The sequence below is a fragment of the Microcebus murinus genome, chromosome 3 (assembly GCF_040939455.1).
Source record: "Microcebus murinus isolate Inina chromosome 3, M.murinus_Inina_mat1.0, whole genome shotgun sequence".
NCBI lineage: Eukaryota > Metazoa > Chordata > Mammalia > Primates > Cheirogaleidae > Microcebus > Microcebus murinus.
In genome coordinates, this window is record NC_134106.1 from 23,365,081 (window position 1) to 23,377,565 (window position 12,485).

Here is a 12,485-nt window from a genome sequence, read left to right on the forward strand (position 1 = left end):
CTGTGGTCCCCAGGACACAGTTTAACAAGTTTTTGAGCCCACGATCTATTTCGAAAACAAAGGATTTGAGCTCTATAATTTCCCCAAACTTCAAAAATCAGCTTTGCAGCAGATCTGGAAGATCGTCCCTCGGCTGTAGCCCGTGGGTGAGAATTCTCGTCTTTTGACAACCCACTGAGTCGGCATCGAATTGCCCAATTACTGCAGAATCTTTTCTCTATACAAAGCATACCACAACCTCCAGTGGAAAAATTCCAAGATCTGCAGCAAATATCTGGCTCATTGGCAGAAGCAGGTTTTGGCACGAAAGATCCTTCTTCACTTTGATTTCCACTCCAGCAGAAGTTCTGCAGGTGACCTGGGAATAAAGTTGGCCAAGAAGCCTCCAGGGGGAGATCGGCATGCGAGTGTGCGCCTCACCCACGCTTTCCACCGAGCTCTGGTGCCCACGGGGTGCGGGGAATAGGCCGCCTTGTTAGGGAGCTTGGTTGTACCCCCTCAGCCGAGAAGCATGTGGAAGTGTGGCGTGGTGAGAGCATTTGTTACACGCATAGGCCGAGAGGCAGCGTGGCTGTGGCTGTGAGCTGGCAGCTTTAAGTTTGTAACACTCGGACTGCGGGCTTGGGAGGGAGGAGAGGACGGAGGGTGGGTAGGTAATCCTACCTCGGTCTTCTCACCTTGGAAGCAATTAGCTTCTAAAGTTCTTAGTGGGGACGTTAATGCTGTGCCACTACTTAATCTTAAAAAACAAAACCTTTCCAAACCTTCGTGCAACCATATATGTTTTAGGCAGGTGATGGGATGATCTTGAGAATAAAATGCAATGACAAGAGCAGAGATTCTAGTGCCAGACACATTGTATAAAATTTTGCTCTATTTTCTTCTTAGCTGTGTGACCTCGGGCAAGACACGTGCGGATCCCCCTCCCCACACCTTTGGTTTTCATATCTGCAAAACTGGAGAATGCTGTCTGCTTCATTCATCGTTGTGAGGCTTAGATGATTTCATGGAGCTCACCCAGGTAGAACACCTGGCCAGCAAGCATGCCATAATACCTTCTCCCCCCCAAATTAAGGCCAGCCCTTGAAGGATTAGCATAACATTGTGGGGTCTAAAGTTCTGTTTACCCTTTGAACCCCAAGGCAAAGCAGGATCTGGGGTTGAAAATGGCGATTGTGTAAAATTTAGCAGACTTGCTGGACAGTGCAGCTCCAAGGCCTGTTCAGGACACCTCGGTAGGAGTTTGGTTTGCCCACCATCTCCGGGGCTGGCTGGACACTTGGCTGTCACCCTTTGCCTCTGGGGTGACTGTTGTCAGTGTGACCCCACTGGCCAGCCTGTCAGGCCACCTTCTTCTGCTGGGGCGGTGATTCTGGCTGGGATTTGTCCTGGATGCGGCCAGCATGGGACTCCCGTTGCAGCCCGTGGCCCAGCACGCACAGCTCTGGGGGAGACGCACGCCAGCTGCCGCCCTGCAGTTCTGGGGCACAGGGGCTGCTCCAAGGCTCTGTGTCCTTCCTGGGGCTCTCCTCACTGCTGCTGGCGGGAGAAAGGACAAGGGCAGGTCAGACACCCCTTCCCGCTGTTCCTTCTGCCCCCCCAACCCTTCCGCACACAGGCTGGTCATCCTCAGTGCCAGGCCTCTGCCACTGTGTCAGCGTGCCTCCTGCGCTGTCCTTGCTGGTGCCTGCCTGGTCTGCGCTGTGCACTGTGGGAGTTGAGCTGAGGAGCTGACAGGTTGAGTCCTGTCCTTTCCCCTGACGTCCTGCTGCTCCAAACAAAGCAATTCCCTCAGGAGCTCTGTGAGCTGGGCCTGTATTTTGGTTTTGTTTTTAAAGCAGTTCTTGTTTAATAAAGGGCTAGGCTTGGCTAGATGAATTAACAACAACAGCAACAAGAAAAAACCCAGCTTTGCACAGCTGCCTTTTCCTGAATAGAGTGAAATGGGAACTGCTGGGCCCAGCCCGGCCTGGCATTCGGCTGGAACAGAGCTGCCCAGCTGCTGAGTGAGGACGCAGCCAGCAGGGGCTTTGCACAGGGAGGGGGCCCCATGTGAGCCTCAGTGTCATCGCCCCTATTGGGAATACAGAATGGAGGAGGTCACAGCACAGAGCAGGCCTAGGCAGCAGGGGGACAGCTCAGAAAACCACACTGGCAGTGGGCCAGGAGACTTGGGGTTGCCGGGTGAGGTTGGAGTCTGGCTGCCTGGGTTTGAGTCCTGGCTCTCCGACTTACCATCCATGTGCTCTGCAACATGTTAGTCCCTTTGAGTCTCAGTTCCCTTCTTTGTAAAATGGAAATAATAATAGTGCCCATCTCATTGGGCACTCATGGGTATCAACATTGGATGAAGCACGTATAACTCAGCATGCTAACTCAGCATGCTAGCACGAGATAAGTGCTCAGTAAGTGGGTAGCTGCCACTATGGTGCTGCACTGTAGAATTACCAGGAAGTCACCCTGGGAAAGGACTCTAGGGACCACCCTATCATACTATGGTGGGCACCTGAGGCTCAGAGAGTTGGGACCAGTCAGGGCTCTTAATCAGATGCCCCAGGGCCAAGACGGGACCCCAGCCCCCTACATGCACAGACCAGGAGGCCCTTCTCTCTGCCCATGACAGTGCGATCTTGTTTATTCCAAAGCTTTATCGCATGATGTGCTCAGTTCTGTGCGGTAAGCTTACATGGGATGCCAAAGCAGCAGAGGACAGTGTGCGTTTAGATATGAACAAGACCAAGGTGGTGGGAGTGGGGTGGAGGATGGGGGACGGGTGCTAGGATGGGCACACAGCCATGGTTTTCAGGCAACGAGGAGCCCCCCTCACTGTGCTTCTGACCCCATCACAGGTCCCTGTAGGTGTGCAGGAGGACCTGGTGTGATCTGCGAGTCACAGTTCCCACCTTCCTTCTTCTCCCCAAGCCCCTCATGGAGCAGGGGAAGGCATGTGCAGGATGCACCTCACCCGTGACCCGACCTTGGCCGCTCCCGGGCAGGAATGGGAGGGGGCATGCCTAGAGGAAAGCTGCAGCATGCAGCTCTGCGGAGGCTGACACTGTGGCCCGACAAACAATTTGGTCTAGAACTGAATTATCCCTGACCCCAACCAGGATCCACGTCTCCATGAGGCTCCTGGTTGTTACCACGGGGCTGTGTTTCTACCTCTTCCAGAACTGCTGGGGAGGCAGGCTGCCCACCTACTACCCCGCTGAGTAGCCTCACCCAGGAGGCTGAGTGGAGGCTGCAGAGCACCTGCCTGGGCAGTCCAGGCCAGGCAGACTGAAATCACTGAATTTAGGGGAGAAGGTCTGGATTAATAACGTCTTCATCATGCACAGTGCCCCCGACATCCTGAGACCCAGAGACTGGCACCTCCACTAGGGGATTCGACACAGAAATAACAGTTGAAGCTCAGTCACCGAGCTTCCTGGACAAGCCTCCAAGGACTGTTCCCAGTCCCCAGGGCCCCAGGATCGGGAGGATATAAACATCATCCCTTTTTCTAAGGAGAGGGCTCATGCCTTCCAGCACAGGGTGACTGGAAGGCTGTCAGGGCTGAGCGTAGCGGGTTCACTCTGCAAGCTGCCTCTGCGGCAGGACGTGCGGGGTGTGCCTGTGTCCCTGCAAGTCCCTGCGAGGGAAACAGCCTGTTCTCAGCAGTCTCTGGCTCCCCGGCACTGGCTTGGTGCACAATTTAGGAAAATCATGCCCAGTCCCTGGTGTCGTTTCCCCATGTGCAGGACGGCAGAGGCTCGGTGCTCTTACAGCAGACGAGCTTCCGCTCCCCGGCGCCAGCTCTGCACCTGGGGCAGGATGCAGGGGAATGAGCGTCTCCCCACCATGTGCTCACAGTCTGGGATCGCTTAGAGGCATGTGGTCATAGTAAGAGGTGGGGGAATGGTTGGAGTCATTATGTGACCTTTCATGTGACCTTGGGAAGGCTCCTGCTTATGCCTCCTCCTCTCTCTTTGAAGCCACAAGCGTCCCCCCTCTCCCACCAAGTGTTGAGATTCAGGATATAAAACAACCTTTTAGGCTGCCCTCTTCCGAGGAGAAGCCTGAGAGAAGGGCATTATTTTCTTCTTGAACAATTTTATGTTACTTTATTATTGCTCCTGCTGTTTTAAAACGTTAGTGTTTTTAATTAATGCCATTTTATCGTCCTCTTTCTCTCCAGTTCCTCTCCTGAAGGGCACAGTTTTAGAAATCTAATAACTGAATAAGTGGTTAGAGTGAGGAATAATGTATTAACATTTATAGAGGTTCTTAGATGAAAACCACTGTGCTGTAGGAAGCTCATTTTAGATTCAAGAAAAGAGCAACATTACATTAAGATTCTTGCAAAAATAATCAATATTTCATTTCTTTCAAGTGGTTGGGGAAGTTTAACTATAATAATGTACGACTTTCCTGAGATAATATCTTTATTTAAAATTGACTGCCAACATAGCAGGACCCTGTCTCTACAAAAAAACACAAAAATTAGCCAGGTGTGGTAGTCCTCGCCTGTAGTCGCAGCTACTTAGGACGCTGAGGGGGAGGATTGCTTAAGCCCAGGAGTTTGAGGCTGCAGTGAGCTTTGATTAGGCCACTGTACTCTAGCCTGAGCAACAGAGCAAGACCCTGTCTCAAAAATAAAATAAATTAAAAAAAATTGAAAACTGAAAACTGTTTAAAAAATTACCATGTATGCCTGGACAGATTGTGAAGTCTGTAACACACATCATTCTGGTAGAAATTAACTGCTGATTTCCACAATTGTGGGCAATTCAAAGATAGCAAGGATTTGTGTTGGTTGAGTTTTGTCTGATCTGATATTATGACACATTGACAACATACAAAAATCAGTAGCATTTCTATGTGCCAATGGTAAACAATCCGAATAAGAAACCAAGAAAGTAATCCCATTTACAATAGCTACAAATAAAATGAAATAACTAGGAATAAACTTAACCAAAGAAGTGAAAGATCTCTATAATGAAATCTACAAAACAGTGATGAAAGAAGTGGAAGAGGACAAAAAAAGATGGAAAGATATTCCATGCTCATGGATTGGAAGAATCAATATTGCTAAAATATCCATACTACCCAAAGCGATCTACAGCTTCAATGCAATCCCCATCAACATACCAATGACATTCTTTACAGAAATAGAAAAACTAATCCTAAAATTTATATGGAACTACGAAAGACCCAGAATAGCCAAAGCCATCCTGAGCAAAAAGAACAACACTGGAGGAATCACATTACCTGACTTTAACTTATAATACAGAGCTATAGTAACCAAAACAGTACATTCCTGGCATAAACACAGACACATAGACCAATGGAACAGAATGGAGAACCCAGAAATAAATCCACACCTCTGCAGTGAACTTATCTTTGAGAAAGGTGCCAAGAACACACAGTGGGGAAAGGACAGTTTCTTCAATAAATGGTGCTGGGAAAACTGGATATTCACAGGCAGAAGAATGAAACTAGACCCGTATCTCTCACCATATGTGAAAATCAAATAAAAATGACTAAAGACTTAAATCTAAGACCTGAAACTATGAAACTACTAAAAGAAAACATTGGAGAAATGCTTCAGGACATTGGTCTGGGCCAGCACTTCTTGAGTTATACCCCCAAGGCACAGGCAGCCAAAGCAAAATTGGACAAATGGGGCCACATCAAGATGAAAAGCTTCTGCACAGCAAGGGAAACAGTCACAAAGTGAAGAGACAACCCACAGAATGGGAGAAAATATTTGCAAACTACCCATCTGACAAGGAATTAGTAACTATAGGAGCTCCAACAACTTGATAGTAAAAAATCAAATAATCCGATTAAAAAAATGGGCAAAGGATCTGAATAGACATTTTTCAAAAGAAGACATACAAATGGCCAACAGGTATATAAAAAAATGCTGAACATGATTAATTATCAAAGAAATGCAAATCAAAACCACAATGAGATACTATTTCATCCCAGTTAAAAGGGCTTTTAACAAAAAGGCAATAACAAATGCTGGAGACGATGTGAAGAAAGGAAAACCCTACACTGTTGGCGAGAATGTAAATTAGTGTAATCACTATGGCAAACAGTATGGAGGTTTCTCAAAAAATTAAAAATAGAACTGCCATATAACCTAGCAATCCCACTGCTAGTTATATATCCAAAAGATGGGAGTTCAGAACATGGGAAAGATATCTGCACTCCCATGTTTATTGCAGCACTACTCAAAATAACCAAGATATGGAATCAACCTAAGTGCCCATTGCTGAATCAATGGATAAAGAAATTGTGGTACATATATACCATGGAATATTATTTAGCCACAAAAAAGAATGAAATTCTGCCATTTGAAAGAACATGGATAAAACGGGAGAACATGATGTTAAGTGAAATAAGCCAATCTCAGAAAGACAAATCTCACATGTTCTCACTCATGTGGGAGCTAAATATTAAAAACAAATAAAAAAAATAAAAACAAATAGATCTCATGGAGACAGTGATGGTTACCAGAGGCTGGGAAGGGTAACAGTGGTGGCAATGGGGGTGAATAAAGTTGGGATGGTTAATGGGTGCAAAAATAGAGGCAGATAGAACGAACAATATTTGGTAGCAGAACAAATGACTATAATCCACAAGTCAGGGTATACTTTAACTAGAAGAGTGGAATTGGAATGTTCCTAACACAAAGAAATGATAAATGCCTGAGGTGATGGATATCCCAGTTACACAGATTTGATTAATTCACATTGTATGCCTGCATCAAGACATCATATATCCTATAAAGATACTCTGGGAGGCCAAGGCAGGTGGATCGCTCAAGGTCAGGAGTTCGAAACCAGCCTGAGCAAGAGTGAGACCCCTTCTCTACTAAAAATAGAAAGAAATTAATTGGCCAACTAAAAATATGTAGAAAAAATTAGCTGGGCATGGTGGTACATTCTTGCAATCCCAGCTACTTGGGAGGCTGAGGCAGGAGGATTGCTTTAGCCCAGGAATTTGAGGTTACTGTGAGCTAGGCTGATGCCATGGCATTCTAGCCTGGGCAACAGAGTGACACTCTGTCTCAAAAATAAATAAATAAATAAATAAAGATATACAACTATTATGTACCCATAATAATTAAAAATAAAAAACTAGCTAATTAACATAAAAGGACACATTCTCTAATAGGCCTCAGACATGCATTTGTTTTCCATGCCACAATTCTGGAAAATGCGCATTTTCTCATGTATTCTGTAAAATAACCATGAAAGTGCGTCAGTCCTTCTGTCAGTGCTCACGCCATGGCTATACCTCGACTTGTGCCCCACTGCAGCCGTGTGCCAGGCCTGTCTGCCAAGATGGGTCAGCAACATACAGGTCTGTTGCCCTGATGAGAAAGGTGCACTTGGAACTCAGCCCCACCTGTTTGGCGCTCAGCACTCACCAAGAGTCTTGTTCTTACTTGGAGGAGAAATAGAGTCAGATCCTTGGAGGCTAGGAAAGCCAGACATTTACATTCTATGCCTCCAGAGCCAGCCATTCTTAAAGTGTGATCTGGGGACCACTGGGTATCCCCAAGACACTTTCAGGGGGCCCATTAGGTCAAAACTATTTTCAATATAATACTAAGATGTCATCTGTCTTTTCGCTCATTTTCTTAGGACAGGTTCTTTTGGGTTCTCAATCATTTTCAAGTGTTTAAAGGGGTCCTGGGAGCACATAGTCTGAGAACCTCCCACCTGGGTGCTGGTTCACTGCAGGGAGCCAGAAATGACAGGAACCAGCTGCTGGTCCCAGACGGAGGGGCAGGGAGCCCATCACGGGGCAAGTCGTCTCATCTCAGTTTCCCCAACTGTAAAATCAGGGGTGGGTGGGGTTGGACTAACTTGATTGTTTTGGACTTTATTTTTTAATAAGAGCCTCTTTCCAATTAAAATCTTCCCAGAAACCCAAAACGTATCCCAGATAAGACCACAGGCCCTCAAGTGAGGGTAGACAGGAGCTCCACCCCCACCCCCTCCCCTCCAACTGCCTCTTCTCTTGGAGCAGAGTTTGAAATCTACTGACCCAGATCCTCAGGGTGACTTGCTCTGCTTGTCTCTGTTCCAAGCAACAGAAGGGCAGTGGCCCCAGGCCAGTCCTTACCTGCTTTGGCTGAGCTGGGCGTCGCAGGGTGTGCTGGCGGAGCCCGGGGCAGGCAGTGGCGGTCTGGCACCCGGCCGGCGGTCAGAAGCTGTCCTCCTGACGAAAGGCAGAGGGTTGAGGGCACACAGGGCTGCTCTCCTCTGTGCATCCGCCCGCAGCCGAGGCCCAGAGCTGCTCCTCCTGAAGCCTGCAGGGCTCCCAAGAGGGCCCCCAGCCTCGGGTGGGGTCGGTGGGTGGGCTGCTGCGAGCGGCGATTTAGCTTCAAACAGAGCGGAAGCGGCCGGGCAGAATATGGAACACGTATTCCCAGAAACTTTGGCTGTGTCTGCTTGACTGTCTTCAGAGTCTCTTGTTTCCTTGTGCTCCTGAGACGGGGACACTGGGGGGGACAGGGAGGGAACAGAGGAAGGGGAGCTTGCTTCTGGGCGCTGGGTGGGGGGGCTGGAGGCCCCGTGCTGGCGTGGTGGGGAAGTTCCCCTCTTGGCTGTGGGTGGGCTTAGCACCCTGGGGCTCACCGGCGGGCTGGGAGCTCCAGGGCTGAGTGGTGGGCTGGGGGACCCCTGCACAGTGGGGGGACTTGGCTGGGCAGGTCTGTGAGAAGAATGCAGGCCCGGGGGCCTCTTGTCTGCTTGTGGCACCCAGTGTGCCCTTGTGGGAGAGGCCTTCCTGGCCGTCAGGGGGCTTCTCTCTCGGCTCTGCCTTGCCGCCTCGGGAGAACGTGGCCCTCGTGTTGGCCTGGCTGGGCTGGCATCTGAGGTCCTGTTTTGCCCAGATGTGTGGCTGGAGTGGTGCCAGGGCAGTGCCTTCCGGGGCTGCTTGTGGAGGCTTGCGGCCTTCTCTGCCTGTGCCTGGCTCGGAGCCCCACCCTTCACCTCTGGGTTTTGGCTCGTGGCTGGTGGGCGGCTGGGGTCCAAAGCAAGCTTTGGGGGGGTGCAGCCGCTCTTGCTGCTCCCTGGCCTGGTGCTACAGGTCCTGGCGGGGCTGGTGGTGCTCTTGCTGGGCAGCAAGTCCACGGGGCTCATGGAGGCTCTCAGCTTTGGGGAAGCCCATGTTCTCCTGGCAGGGCCAGCTCCTCCCGGCCCTGGTGCAGGTGTCCCTTCAGGGGAGCTCTCTGCTGACTTGCTGCTTTCTGGGGACTCCAGAGAAGTGAATGATTTGTCCATCAGGACTTCCAGAGGCGGTGGAGGGAGGTGCTCTGGGTTGCCCTCCACTTCACGGTCAATGTCCACACTCTTGGGTGCTTCTGTTGTAGACACAGGGGGAAAGATGGGTGCTAAGGGCCTCCAGCCTGTGCCCACTTGGAAAGGTTCTCTGCCTAGTGCTGGAGAAATCTGGGGCTTAGGATACAAAGGGGCAAGCCCCCTGTAAATGGGAAACCTAGGTGGCATGATGGGGACCCCCCACCTCCTGAGGCCGGGGCTTGACCCAGAGTTCTTGGAATCCCCCAGCGTCCTTACACTCTCAGTGGGACTGAAAGCTTCAATGAGTTTCTTGACTGATGTTCTGGTGGGACAGTCCCTGTCGCTGGCCCTGGGAGCCTCCTTGTCCTCCTCTGATGGGGTGGCATTTGGAAGCTTCTCAGCTTTCCCTGGCCAGGGCTGTTCGCCCTCAGGGTGGGGACTGCATTTCTGCAAGATGCTCTTGTCCTGACTTGGCAAAATGCTGAAGTTCTTGGTGAGAGAGGCCCTGAGCTTGCTAGTGGTGCTGCTCGGCCCGACCTTGCAGTTGCTGGGCCACAGAGCCGCCACTCTGGGCTGCAGAACCTGCTCCTGGCTCCGCCCCTGCCCTTTGGCACCCAGGGCATAAAATGCCTCCAGCCTCTGACTGAGGTCTCTCTGGACCCTCCGCAGCTCCTGGAGGGTGGGGTCCCCCACCTGGCTCTGAATATAAGACTCTGACTGGGACCTCTGTCGCCTCTCGGGGGCCCTCCTGCTACCACTGACTGTGCTAGGTCTCGGGGGGACCACTGACCTTCCCTCCTCCTCCTCAGCCCAGTCCTGGTGCCCAGAGGGCACAGGGACAAACTTGATCCTTTCACTGATGGCTTCTTTCATCTTCAGAATCATTTCCTGGGCTTGGGGGCTTCTCAGCCTCCTGGGGCGGGGCTGAAACGGGCTTTCCCGGCCACCAGGCGAAGACTGTGGCCTGGAATGCAGAGCCTTTTCCTGCCATGCACACAGATTCAGGCTGCTAACTTCATCTTCCTCCTCCTCCGGGCTGCTGTCCTCAACTTCACTAAAGGATGGCGCATCCAGCGACCTGGAGCTTTTAGGAAGATGTGCTTCCGCAGGGACCCTGATCCCGAAGGAATCGCACAGAGTACTTTTGCCCGGCTCTGAAGAACTGGAGGTGCTGTTCCCTGGGCCTGCGCCGGAGGGGCCCGGGCTGCGTGCGTCACCCTGTGCTGCCGGCTGAACCTTTGCCATAGGAGGCCTTGAGAGTGGGCAGTCCTGGGGCCTGTCTGAGCCCGTCCAGCATGGACTGTGCTGCCAGGCGTGTCCTGACAGCCTGGTCTCCACGTGGGGTGAAGTCACCGGCTTCCATTCTACTGGGTCTGGTGCAAAGTCCCAGCTGTTTTGCTTGGCCAGCTTGTCCACGGACTGCACAGACTCATTGTCGGCGCCAATGCCACTGTCCTCAGAACACAAGGGGGGACCCTGTACCCCAGGGTCACCGTGGGCACTCGCCAGGCTCTCTAGCTGCCCCAGAGCCCTTAGGAGGCGTTCATCCACGCTCCTTTTTGTGCTCAGCTTGCTGTCCAAGTGGCTTGCAGTGGAGTGGAGGTAGCTGCTGGAGCCCTCCAGGCAGCTGCCGGTGAGCGAGGCCACTGTGCCGTTGAGCGCCTGCAGCTTGCTGACCGTGTACTGCAGCAGCTGTTGCAGGAGGTCCGGCTGCTCCCAGGGCTCTCCTTTCCTCGATGGCCAAGCCAGATCCTCCCTGACTTCCTGGAGCAGCACTTCTCCATCCTTGGAGATCTCCCCCAACAGCTGGCTGATCTCCTCAAAGCACAGCAGCAGGAAGCTGACCATGGGCTGCAGCAGCTCCCGGGTCTGGGCGGCCTGGCGGACGATGCACAGAATGGCTTCGTATTTGGAGAGGCTGGAGTGCAGATAGGCATACGCGTGCTGGTGGGCCTTGACCAGGGGCTCGGGGAAGTCCACCTTGCCTTCAGACCCATGGGCAGCGGGGGTGGTTTGGCAGCAATGGCACTGTTTGCACGACCTGTGGCATTTGGGCTTCCTTTCCCATTTGGAGGTCTCCTCGTAAGTACTTCCCTCACTCTCTTCCCCAGAAAACGCTGCCCCTTGTGAGCCATGGGAGCCCTGTGTCTTGAATGGAGCATGCTTAGCCATGTGGCTTTGTGATTTCTTCAGCTGGGATGGAGAGGCTTTGTGTTTTGGGATCAGTCCTTCCACATCTTTCCTTTTGCATGAAGCAGGATCTCCCTTGAGCTGACAAAGACCTTCAGCCGTGGTTTGGTTCCTCCTGGAATCTGGCTGCTCCTCCGCTGGCCCCCGTCCCTGGGGCAGGTACCCCCCAGCGTCATAGCAGGAGGAGTTTTTAACCAGCAAAGGGATGGAACCTCTTTCACTACCCCTTTGACGTCCTGGCAAAATTGCCTTGGGTTTTTTCAAAAACTGAATGCCGCTCTTTGCAACGCTGTTTACGATGTCACTGTGCGAAGGTGTGCACCCCATGGTTTCAGCTTGTAGTCATCTTCCACCCACAACCTTCACAATGTTCAGAGCATCATATTTGACATAGAAACAAAAGGCAATCTTGCTAGTCCATGCAGGCAATGTTCAGACTAGAATCCTTTGCAGTCCATGGTACAACGTCCTAAACTTGGAACCAGCTTGCCTTCTTTCTTGGCCCCACCGTGAAGGGGGCTAGGTACTTGTCCTCCTGTTGTCATTCTAAGTTTCGAACTCTCTGCTGTTAGTGAGCAGCGGGACAATTCCGAAGTCGCTCAGCCTTGCGGATTATGGGCCTGTGTTTTGCTTGTGTCCTGACAGATGCGGATGGCAAGTGGAGCTTAAGCCTATTAGGTTAATCATGCCCCAGCCAGTCAGCACTCCCAGCGTGTTCTAATATAGAACTTCTCAGCGTTTGCTATCTTGGGAAGTGGATTATTTTTGCACGTGCTTATGCTTTTAATTCTGTTCAGATGCCTGCCATATGAAACCTAGAGAAATGAGCTATAATTGCAGAAGGCTCTGGAAGAGACGCATGTGTAGAAGAGAAGCGAGGGCTTGCTGATTACAGAGCCTAGAAGAGAAGTGACCTTCACGGTTTAATAAGGGCAAACCAGCTGAGCGTGCTCCAATCTGCTGTTGCAAGAAGACCCCAAAACACACAAT

General features: G+C 51.2%; 1 protein-coding gene across 1 annotated transcript; it reads right to left on the reverse strand.

The window, feature by feature from the left end:
* Window positions 1-808: 808 nt before the first annotated feature.
* PCARE (photoreceptor cilium actin regulator) lies at window positions 809-11,822 on the reverse strand. Its single transcript, XM_012788066.2, has 2 exons — window positions 8,125-11,822; window positions 809-1,539 (listed from the first exon to the last, which is right to left on the reverse strand). Exons 1-2 carry the CDS (start codon window positions 11,820-11,822, stop codon window positions 1,341-1,343), a joined length of 3,897 nt encoding a protein of 1,298 aa, XP_012643520.2. The 3' UTR covers window positions 809-1,340.
* Window positions 11,823-12,485: the final 663 nt, after the last annotated feature.

Coding starts and splice junctions, on each gene's coding strand:
- PCARE (XM_012788066.2), bottom strand. CDS start 11,822: ATGGGGTGCACACCTTCGCACAGTGACATCGTAAACAGCGTTGCAAAG. Junction 1,540..8,124: donor GCCCAGCTCAGCCAAAGCAG/GTAAGGACTGGC, acceptor TTCTCCCGCCAG/CAGCAGTGAGGAGAGCCCCA.